The sequence below is a fragment of the Urocitellus parryii genome, chromosome 7 (assembly GCF_045843805.1).
Source record: "Urocitellus parryii isolate mUroPar1 chromosome 7, mUroPar1.hap1, whole genome shotgun sequence".
Lineage (NCBI taxonomy): Eukaryota > Metazoa > Chordata > Mammalia > Rodentia > Sciuridae > Urocitellus > Urocitellus parryii.
Window position 1 is genome coordinate 63835889 of NC_135537.1, and position 12424 is coordinate 63848312.

The window sequence follows — 12424 nt, forward strand, 5'->3', positions numbered from 1 at the left end:
ACAGCTTGGAATTGTGAACATTTCCCAGCATGCTTCAGGGAGACTAGGATCTGAAATCCAGTGTGCCTAGGTGAAATTCCTCCCTGATAAATGAAGTAAGACATTAAAAGTAGGGTATAATGCCTCCTTTTAGGAAAATCAGCCTTAGAGGTATCCAAATAGAAGGGGAAACCCACTTATTCACTCACACAAACAGCATTTTGAGTGCTTTCTTTATTCATGTATGCTACATATTATCATTGAGCACTGCTTTATAGCATGCCCTATTCTAGGCACTGAGATACAGCAGAAAACACAGTGAAATAGTTCTGCTCAGGAGCTGACCCCCTTTATGTTGTACACTGTGCTGGGAATACACAGATAAATGACACCCAGCCCTTCCCCATAAGGTGTTCTGAATAAAGAGGAAAGAGAAACAAAAATTGCAAGAACACTTGGTGTGACTGGGGGTGTGGGGATACATGGACTGGCAGCTTAGAAGCACCTAAAGGGAAACCATTGCAGGAATAAACAGATGAGTGGTGAGGTGGTCTCAACAAAGACAATGATCATGGGACTGGAAAGAATTGGGCAGATTTGAGAAGTGATTGCCTGGTAGTGGGCGGTGAAGGAGAGGGTGGAATAATAGTTGACTCTCAGGTTTCTAGCGTGGGAAACTGCATGGAAGATGATGTCATTAAGAGACGGAGGTGGAGAAGCAAATTCAGGATGAGGAACCATATTAGCTCAGATTTGAACATATTTGATTTGTAGTGTCTGGGGGACAACTAAGTGGAGACATTCAGTAGGCAATTGAATGTGGAGCCTGGAGATCAGGAATGAGCTATGGACTGAAGGTATTTGCATAGAGATGGTCAAATCACGGAGCAGGGAAAGGATCCTGGAAAGCACTGGCACTGAAGAGAGAAGACTGAGCAGGAAGGATAGAAAGCCAGGAGAAAAATCAGGTGTGTATGGATTCACAGAAAAGAAAGGGAGAGAACAGTCTGAGAAGGATAAGGTAGTCGGGGTCAAATACTGATAGAGGTCACCCTCACTGGGCACAGAATTTGTCCATTGCATATAGCAACAAAATTTCATTCACAAGTAGGGTGACCATCTGTCAGGATTTGCTTTGAAGTGTCCCAGTTTATGCTTGTTGTTCCAGTATCATTATTATTAGCACCCTTTAGTGCTTATATTTGGATAATAAATCATACTGTTGTCATTGGTTGGTGAGAGCAGCTTCAGCAGCATGTCAAAGAGAGATAGCAGTAGGTGTGGGGATGAATTGGAGGAGGAAGACATCAAATGAGGCAGCTTTATGAAGGGATGTGCTGAGACTATTGGAGAAGGAATTTTCACAACAGATTGCATTGAACTTGAAGTTACCTCCAATCTTGTGAATAGTTCATAGCACTATTTTCCTTTTCCGTTTTCAGTCCTTAAAATCAGTGAGCATCAGGACTCTGTTTTTCTTGATTCACATATCACATAGCTAGATGTTACTATGTCACAAAGCAAATATTTGACAAATTCATTTCTATTTTTATATTATCTTGAAAATGAATAGCAGCTACATGAAGTGTCCTTCCTCTCCTCCATATCCTAAAACAGAAATGTCTAGTACTGAACTAAGCAGGAGACTCATTTTGTGTTTTTGTGTGTATGTGTGTGATGTTGGGGGTTGAACCCAGGGCCTCCCACGTGCTGGGCATGGATTGTGTCACTGAGCTATATCCCTGGCTCTCATTTTGTCTTTTGAATTATTTTGTGTGATGAAGCATTTTCAATAATAATTAGGCTGGAAGTAAATATTTTGTCTCTTACTATAGATATTGTTGACCTAGGAAATCTAGAAATAAATACATGCCTCCCAGTTTATTTATACCTAGTATGTCTTTGATTTTTGGAACTTGTAGTACAGACCAAACAGATGTCTATGAGAGTTTAAGCATTTATACTTAAAATGAGAAAGATGCAAACAATATTGAAAACGTTCAATGATTAGCGTATATAAAATGGTATCTCAGGACAATAGAAAAGTCATGTAAATTGCAATTATTTTTGAACTTGTGTGGCTGTTGAGTTAGGTGGAGAACCAATCAAGAGTTTTAATTCCCTTTGCCCTTGTTCCAGAAGGGTGGCAAATACAAATAATAAGCCCTGGATAAATGTCCACAAGTGAACCTTTTTTCTCAGTGCTTATTTAATTTGATTATTGAAGGTCAAGCTCCCAGCCCTAAGCCTGCCCCACCTCCCCAACTGTTGGGAGACTCCTTTGAGTAATTAAGCACCTGTGAGGTTTAGGCTAGGGTGACCTTTAATAGTTCCTTTTTATTATTAAGATGCAATGGCTGTGTTTTAAAAGGCAGGGGAGGGGATATTTCAGTGAGAGAGGCTTCAGTTTGAGAAAAGAGGCTAATGGAAAATAATAAATTGCACAACACTCATAATTTGTCTGCCACATCTAGCCTATGAATAGCCTCATAAAGCATGCTGTGACAGAGAGGGATCTTTCTCTCCCGTTATTGTTTCTCAGAGTCATTAATAAAAGAGCCCATTATTGATAATCTGACCACACACTATTATGTTAACTAGTCGATGTAACTAAAAAATTCTCAAACATATTTCAAATATTTGAATATCAAGCATTCAAGTTATCAATATTGAGGCCGAGCCCCCCGTGTAAAGGATTATCTACCATTTGTTCTTTGGAGACCTACTAATCAGACACACAAGTGCATACACTGCTTCTCTATCTAGGTTCTGATTAATTTGCCATACTTTCTTTGTATCATCTCTGTTTTGTTTCTCTTGTGTGCATTTGTTTTTCAGTAAGCAATGGCCTCGGTTTTGCTTCTCTTTGGGATGGCCACCACATCATAGGGCCTGAATGTCCGACGACTTTCTGGGAGCAGAAAGAAGATCCTGTAATCGTCCGTTTCAGTGGCAGTCTGGTGGTAGGAAGATTATTGAATGAGCCACGGTGCCAGCACATCATCAGGTGAATGGGACCAGTCTCTCTTCTTCCAAAATATCAGAAATTAAGCACTTGGAAAGGAGATTTGAACAAGATGACCCATTTGCAGGCTGGACTCAGTCCAGAGACTATAGAGAAAGCACGCCTGGAACTGAATGAAAACCCAGATGTTTTACACCAGGATATTCAGCAAGTCAGGGACATGATCATCACTAGGCCTGACATTGGATTTTTACGTACAGATGACGCCTTCATCCTGAGATTTCTCCGAGCCAGGAAGTTTCACCAAGCCGATGCCTTTAGACTCCTGGCCCAGTACTTCCAGTACCGCCAACTAAACCTGGACATGTTCAAAAACTTCAAGGCAGATGATCCTGGCATTAAGAGGGCCCTGATTGATGGATTCCCTGGAGTGTTGGAAAACCGCGATCACTACGGGAGGAAGATTCTTCTGCTGTTTGCTGCCAATTGGGATCAGAGTAGGTAAATGTAGATAGTGTCTTTACTTAGTTTTTCTTTTCCATGGCATTTTCACTGCATGTATGGGGTTATATGGCTTTATAAGTTAAGGGCTTTAATTTTAAAAAAATATATTCCACACACTCACATAGAAAGTTTTAAGGCCACAGGTATGCTGTTATCAAAAGGCAAGTCCAGATTTCCAGTGGTGTTTTGGAACAATAGAATCATAGCATTGGACTTGTAAGAGACTTATAAGTCTTTATAATTCTTATTAAAGTGGGTCATTTATTTTAATAAAACTGAAAGTGATCTTCTGGAAAAACCTATATATTATCTTTAGTGTTTTTTTTCTGAAACAGAAATGTAACAAAAAATGGATTCAGTCGGTGACCTTAAGTCAAGTGTTTTTAATACCTAAAATAATGATTCTTGGATCCTTTCCATGACTTTGATATTCTCTATTTGTCCCGAGTGTTTGATCTTTGTATCCAAATACACTAGATATTTCTCCCTGAAAGTCCTATAAAGAACTCGAAACTCTTCATGCCCCAGACTGAAAGCATTATCGTCTTCTCCTCTATATCTATTCTTCCAGTCTCTCAAGCCAGAAATTCTTGATTGACCTTTGTTCCCAAGTTCTACCCCTTGCTTTGAAAAAAATCTCTCAAGTCTCTTTACTTCTCTTTGATCCCATCACTATAGCCTTGGTTTAGCGTCTCATCATTTCTCACTTGCATTACTGCAAGACTCTGATCTCTTCTGAGCATCCTGTCTCTGGTCTCTTCTGAGCCATTCTAGTTTGCACTGTAGCCAGGATAATCCTTCCAAAATTCTGTAACGTCACTGCCCTGATTAAAGTTCTTCAATGACCTTCAAAGCTTTCAAAGTAAATTAATTCCCTTTATAATCCACCTTCTACATTTCCTACTCTGTGTTTACCCTCTGCCCTTCTGTTCTGTGGTCCAAATGGTTGGAAGTATAAACTTTGCCCTGACCAGTTGTGATTTTGACATATCTCTAATCCTTTGGATTTTCTCCACCACACACCTAAAGGAGAGACCCACCATCCCCATCCCAACTCCACCCTCCTGGACTCAATCTGCCTAATAATTCATACCTATCCTTGTATCTTCAGGCACGTAGTTTTCATTTACTCCACCTCAACCCTATTTTAGTCAGATGACCATCCTCCACTCCTGTTTCTATTAAAGCATTCATAATAGGAGCATAAGAATCACTGTTGTCACAGATAATAATTTTGAACACTTACCACATATTCTGCTAAGCAAATGCTTATATTGCAATATATTGCTCATACTGCAAATGTTTATGTTTATCTATCTATCTATATGTATTTGCATGTAAAAAACTTAATACACCCAATACTTAGCATAACAGGTAGTATTACTCTTCTCCAATTCTATATTTGATGATAATTTAATGTCATGTAGTTAGTGAAACATGGGGTGAGATTGAGCCCCAACGGTCTGACTCAAGAGCCAGTTACCTTAACCTGCCTTATTATAAATGAGTTTACCTTGTGCATTCTTACCCTCTCTTCCTAAGGCTGCAAGTTCTTAAGGGCAGGAGACTATGTGTTTGCATGTTTACTTGGCTAGCATATGGCACAATATTCAATAAGTGTTGAATGAGAAAAAAAATGAATGAATCCAGCTCCAAAATATCAACTGTGGCTTGAGCTTTCACAGGAATATCTTCATTAAAATTTTTATTTTTTGGAGGAAGACACAGGTTTAACTTTAAAAATATATCAAAACACCTTTTAATACCATTAAAAGGAATTTCTAGGGTACTTCTTCACTGCCCCACATCACTTCCTCCTCCTCTTAAAATTAACAGTAGTATAAGGTTGGGGTAGCACCTTATATCCCTGGAAAGGCATTTGAATGATTTAATACTGTCTAGAATTTGGTCAGGTCTGTACTTGGATCAATAATGATAATATAGAATAATGTCATATTATAATATGTTGTGTCATAGCTAACATAATTAATGATGTGTGTTTCATTACTTTGTTCCAATGATGAGAAAGATTTCTGGGTTCTTATATTCATCCACCTGTATCATTCAATCAAGAAACATTTGAGGAACACAGAATTTGTGCCAGGGCTTGTATAATGCAAATGACAAGAAGACGTGGTCTCTGTTGGTGAAAATCCCATGGGGTAGCTCATTGTCCAGCAATGGTACAAACATAAGAACATCTAGCCCCTGTCTAACACAAGACAGCTCCTTCTGAGACACAAAAACCACCAACACAGGACATCAGTGTTAAACTAGAGGGAGAGGTTGTCCTCCTGAGAATGGCACATTAACATTTGGGATTTTGAAACAGGAACGTTGTGATGATTCTGGAGAATAATCCATGCTGACATCATTTGTGCTAAGTGTTGTTAGTGTTCTAGAACTTCCATCTGCTAAGACAGACGATACAGAGAACACCAGTCAGCCCGCGGTGCTGTCCATATGAAGAAATGAGCTCTAGTAAGATATTTTATTTTGTATTAGAATTTGTTGTGTATATATCCCAAAATGTGTTGTAAAGAAGTGAGAAGTAACACATCTCTGAGGAAATAATCCAAATGTTTATGATTATGATAACCTTGAACGAGTCACTTCTCTGTTCCTTGGTTTCCTCATGTGTAAAATAAGAAGCTTGAACTATATAATCCCTGAGAAACCTCTAGCTCTAATGGCTCATGAATGTGAAGCTCATTCAGCTTCATCCGATAGAGGAGAAGGGATTTAAAAAATTCACTTTATAGGCTTTTAATTCACTAGACTTTTTTAGAGTTACATTTCTGTTACCCTCTCCCTCCCCCATCTCTCCCTCTCACGTTCTCCTTTCTGCCAACCCACACATAAAAATATTTGTTGTAAACCATTTGCTTTTTACAAGGTAGTAATGATAAGGCTATTCCATTGATAGTCAAAAAGCATTGGATGCAAGCAAACTTTATTTTGAATCTGGATCTTATCATGTCACTTACTGATCATCTGACCTTGGACAGGCAACCTCTCTGAGACTTGGTTTTCTTTCCTGTAAAGAAGGGATGATAATGATATCTATGTGTGGTTGGGAAAATTGAATGAAATAATGCATTACAATCTATATTTTGGCACACAGTAAGTACTCAATAAGCGTTAGCTTCTAGAATGATTACTAATATTTAAAAATATCCCACTACCAAAGTAGTAGAGTACAGATGGCAAATAAATTAGAACCCAAGGCAAGAGTACAATGCTGAAAATTGGAGTAGGGTGGAGCGCTGTGTGCCCACACGCGCATCCTGAGCACCTGCTCTCTCCCAAATGAGTTTCCTGTCACACAGACCCAGTCCAAATGCAGCTCAAAGGCCTGGAGGAGTTAGCACAGCTTTGCAAAGTGCCTGCATCACCATTATTGGGGGTCGCAGATAAGCAGGAACAAAATGCCTCATGTGAAAGGTTTACTGAGATTAAAATGATGATTAATATGATTAACTTGACATTAATCTCCTTCATCTAGACCTGGACACATGAACAAAGTGCAGAACTGTGAGGGATGGAAAGCTCTGTCCTCTAAAGCCATCTTTAGGGCTCTGGCTATTGAGGTTAGCTGTGACAACTGAGGCACAGATGCCCTTGGGCTACCTGAGTACAACTGGCCTTGTCCTAAAATTGAGCCTCAGCAGAAAACTGTCTGGCTTCTGTATTTTCTGAGGCCACTGAGGTGAACTGAAAAGCATCAGGTGAAATGAGAACCACATACTCATTCATAAAAGGAATGTGGCCCTCTGAAAGTCAGCAATTTATTTTCTAGCTCACCAGTGTGGCATGGAGTGAGGGCCTAAGTGGACACTATTGCTCAGTGAGTCCTCTGATCGTTCTCACCTAAACTCATATCAGCACTGGCAAGAATTCATAATTTGCCCCTGTAAGATCCAATCAAGAATAAATCATTTTTTTTTGCTTCTTTCTGAGCTATAGATGTGCCCCTGATCATATGGCCTGGTTTGCCACAAATGCCCTGGTACTTCAGAAGGAAATATGATCATAGGTCTATTTTTTTTTCTGGATTTCATTTAGTCAAAAAAGAGTTGTACTTGGTCAAGGTTTTTTTCTTTTTTAAACATTTTAGAATCTCAATTTATCAAATGGAAGTGGGTAAGATATCAAGCTTACTGGGCTATTGCAAGGATTAATTCCAATTGCCCTACTTGGTAGTGTCCAAGAAGGAGAATAAAGTGTGATTAAGTGCACAAACTCTGAAGCCAGATGGCCATTTTTAAATCCCAGCTGCCTCCTACCAGTCACATGCCAGAGCATGTTGCTCAAATCCTCATTACCCTCAGTTTCTCACCTACTATGATCCTAGATTAACACTACTTGATGCTCAATAAATGGTAATTGTTTCTTAAAAATAATAAATAAAACCAGGCAAATACCTAGGATACAGGGTCACAATATATACTTCCTAAATTTGATGCCATTACCAAATTTCTTCCACATTTAAAAAATACCACTGAGACCTTAAGCTACCTTGCTGCAGAGTCTTATTTGATAGTTCAGTTGTGGCTGGGAGGCCACCTAGTGTTAGTAACCCCAACTATTGTTCATTTTATCCTCAGGTTATAAGAAAAGCATTTGGGGGGATCCAGATAATGAAAGTCCTATAATATACTATGATACTATCCATTAGTGCTATATGTAGACCAGCTGGGTGCCCAAGTACTTAGATAGAGAAAACACAATTAGAAATGCATTACAAGTTATAATACGTAGAGTTAACGTTGCACATTCTTTTGTCAGGATATTATTTCTCATAATTAAATACTCGGAAATCAGCAAGCTGGTTGAAAACTAGTTTAAAAATTGGTTCAAGTTAAAAGAAGGAAAAATTTATTTTGGCATATGGTCTTGAGATTTAGTACATGATTGGCTGGCTCCATTGGCGTTAGGCCTGTGGTGAGGCAGAACATCATGGTGGCAGGAGTGTGTAGAGAGCATGGTAGAGGAAAGGACTGAGAACAAGACATAACTTTCATGAACATGCCCTTAGTGACCTACTTCCTTCAAACAGGATTTGCTTCCTGAAGTTTCCATCAATCTCCCTACAGTTCATTAAGTTATGAATCCATAATGGATTAACCCACTGATGAAATTAAAGTTCTCTTGATCCAATCGCCTCCCAAAGACCTCATTTCTGAACACCGCCATATTGGTGAGAAAACTTTCAACACATTTCAATATTAGGGACATTTCAGATCCAAACCATATTGATGAGGCACTTCAAGGAAGAGTTTAGTTAGGGTGTATTACTAGAGAGAAAAAGGAGGCTGATGCACACATTGATTACTACCTTCATGTCTATGGACTTATTATAAGAAGGCAAAGGATCCAGTCTGGATGGAAGATTAGGGAGTCTGAGCCAAGATTTCAGACCTAGGACTGGGGTAAAGCTGAGCAAGTAGGGAAAAATTTAAAGTCATCCCCAAACTTTTTCAAAATGCATAATATGTAAAAATTCCTAATAAATAAAATAACAAAAGAAAGTAGCATAAGTATTTACAATTCTTTCCCCTTTACCTCAGGCTCCAGTTTGGTTCAGGATAGCACTGCACAAACCAATCAGATTTTTCAAGAGCCTCACATTGGTTCCTGTCAATTATATTGCAGGGCAGGCATATACAATAACCACCACACCAAGTCTTTATGGCTCCCAAGCATTTCCATGTATTTTTTTAAAATTTATTGCTCAGAATGATTTCGGAGATTCAGTGTCACTGACTTACTGATGACAAAAGGGAGGGTAGGGAGTAGATGGTGCTTTACTAGTCAAGGAGCAATATGACTCATCAATGGAAAAACTTAGGTTCAGGGCTTCTAATTCCAAGTTCATTTCAAAGACATCTGGAGGCAATTGCTCAGCCTCTGAGTGGTTAGATATTTCAAAATACTCATGGAGCTTCTGCAAGGCTGAAGATGGATTTCTTGGGTGGAGGAAAAGTACAATTAGGTACCCAGAAGAGGATCTGAGGTCTGGGTGGACTGAATCTTAAGAGGAGCATCATCAGTATGTAGAGCTATTGATTCCTAATGTGTATGACTATGTCCAGTGCTGTGTAATGTTTATCATCCTATCCTGGCATTGGGACAGCCAGAAAGACTTCTATATTTCCAAAGTGTCTGGGAGAGATGGAGTCTACTTTGAGATCCACCCTTGTGGGGGGAGGGGGGAGCGGGGGTTGTATGGAAACATTCTTCTATTAGCATCAATAAAATTATTCTTTATTAGGTGCTTTTATGCCAATTTTCATATACAATCATCCTTCTGTGAGGACTGATTCCAAGACTCCCTGCAAATGCTAAAATCTACTGATGCGAATTCCTTATATAAAATGGCATATGTGCATTATCTCTTTTACTTTAAATCATTTAACTATTTCTTATAATACTTAATATAATGTAAGTGTAATGTAAATAGTCATTTAACATATAATAAAGTATAATGACAAGATAAAAAGTCTGTATATGTTCAGTACAGATGCAATTTTTCCAAATATTTTTAATCTTTGGTTGGTTGAATCTGCGGATGAAGAACTTGCAGATATGAAGGGCCACTATACATATTTTCTATTATAGTCCTGCAAGGATCTATGTTATGTAACTAGGTAAGCCCAACGGAGATGGGACTATTCCCTGGTCTATTTGAATATAAAGAAATATGCTTTCCCACTAAATCCACCAATGATTTCATTCCTCCCCGAACTTTGATTTCCAAAAGTCTCTGGCAATCAAAATATGAATCATTAGTGTGTTGCTAAGTAGAAAAGAAGCCCTGGGGTCCAAATTCAAGGTTTTCTTCACATACCCTATTCAACTGTCCCTCAACCCAGAGGCACACAATGACTAAGTGTAGACCATGAAGTTTTTTTTTTTTTTTTTTTTTTTTGTGCAACTTATAAGGCTGAGAGTGATGACTGCTTTACAAGTTTATGCACCAGAGGTTGAACTCATTTGGGAGGCTGAGTGGTGAGGACCCATCCAGTCTTCAAAAGAAAGAAAATGAAAAAGGGACTCATTGGTTCAGTCTGAGCAAGTAGGAAATTGGGGTGCTGGCCTATAGACGAGACTTGCAGTGGGATAAAACTGGGTCTCATTTATTCCTTCACACACTCTCTAGTAAACACCTGAATGGCTGCAGTAGTCTGGACTTGTGAGGTTCCTAAAGGCTCTAAAGTCTTATTCCTGTTGAGCCCAAGTCCTAGAATGGCATCTCCCAGCATGCCCCCACATCAGACCCTCCAGGCATCTAATGATGGGAGGACAAATGTTATTAGGATGTTTGACCTTCTTTCCTTCACAATTGTGAAAGCAAGAGACACTGTCATATCGACATTATAATTTGGAAAGTCACCTGGATTCTTTGTACTTAAGAATGGGCATTTTTCCACTCACTGCTGTTTCTGGGAAGGTGTCCCCCCCTTCCTTGTCCTCTGATGCTTTGCAGCAATTTAGCTGATGGATTTGCTGGACATATAGCAGCTCCTTCAGACGTCACTGGTCATTGCTGACCTGTGACAACCTCTAAAGGGCTGAGGTGGCAAAGCCCCCACAGCTCTGTGGGAGTGATGATTTGGCCGTGGGAGATGAGCTTCAGGCAGCTCTCTCTTCTGATTAAAACCCTGAGGCAGTAGGTGGGATATAACTCTTCAAACTATAAATAAGCTAGCTGATTGAGGCTCTCTTTTAGCTCTTACAAGAGCATTAAGGAGCTTTTTACAAGTAGCAGGGGTTCTATGCCCCATTCAGTTTGATTGTCCTCAGTAATAAGAACTTGTGGCATGAAAAGGAACAGGTTTCTCAGTAGCCATGTGTCCATGCCGAATATTGATGAGGAAAGAAAAGAGAAGGTAAGTGAGGGAGTTGTTAGACTTCTTACCAGGGCTGCAGGGAACCTTGCTCCTCAAATCCCAAAGCCTATTAAGAGAGATTCAGCAAAATGTTCTTCTATTAAAAACACTGCCAGAACCTCTCTGGTAGCGATCCGTTTTTCCAATTGTTATGAGTTTGGGAATGAGCAAAATGAGTTGGAAGGAAAAGGGAAATTATCACAATTACAAAACAAAACAACATTGAAAGCTTATTAAGTACTTACCATATGTTAGCCAGTAATGCTCTTAGGCAGGCACTGGAATATCCATATTTTCCACATGATGAAATTGAAGTTCAGGAAGGTTAGGGAATCTTTCCAAGGTCACCCAGAAGATGAGTGGCTAATCGAGGCAAAAATCTCAGACCTAACTTCTCAATCAAAATGCTATGCTGCACAGCCAACTCATACTGGAATTCATTTTCCAAATTTGGGGGCTTTTAATCAGACATTCAGGAGAACTCTCAGTGAGAAATCAGTGAGCAAGCATCAGCAGACACTTGAGCTCTCAAAGGATTTGAAAACGACCTCATCACTCAAATGGAGAATCCTGTTGTCATGTTCCATGACTTCCAATGTCAATGTCATGGAATCCTGGAAAACTAAAGATTGAAATTCAGCCAGTCTTTGCTGTCATTATTTGACAACAGTAACAGTAACAACAACAACAACAAAAACAACTTTGATTTTTAAAATCCCAGCCTAGCAAGGGAAATGAGATATTGCTTGGAATGTGTTACCCAAGCAACCCTAATCTAAGCCTACCTGTCATCTTTGTCTACCTGTTGCTTGCATGAAAATGAGTGTTCATCTACAGACTTTCACCTTGCAAATAGAACCAGGCTCTGCAGCTTAGTAGTCTTATGACCATGGCAAGATAGTGACTCTGTACTGAGTTTCCTGGGTGCTTGGTGGGGCTCTGAGGTTGAAATGAGGTAGTAGGCAGCAAAGGGTTTTGCACCCAAAGGGTCATTTTCTTTCCTCCATAGTTCAGGTGCTTTTCCAATTTTGACCTAACCCAGACCCTAAAATGCCAAGGATATGAATTCCCAGTCAGTGGAAGG

The 12424-nt window shown here is 39.4% G+C and overlaps 1 protein-coding gene across 1 annotated transcript in view; it reads left to right on the forward strand.

The window, feature by feature from the left end:
• Positions 1-2990: 2990 nt before the first annotated feature.
• The window catches only part of Clvs1 (clavesin 1), a 187130-nt gene continuing 177696 nt past the window's right edge, over positions 2991-12424 (forward strand). The window contains exon 1 of the mRNA XM_026390807.2: positions 2991-3445. Within this exon, the coding sequence (XP_026246592.1) occupies positions 2991-3445 (455 nt within the window). The remainder of the gene's footprint in view (positions 3446-12424) is intronic.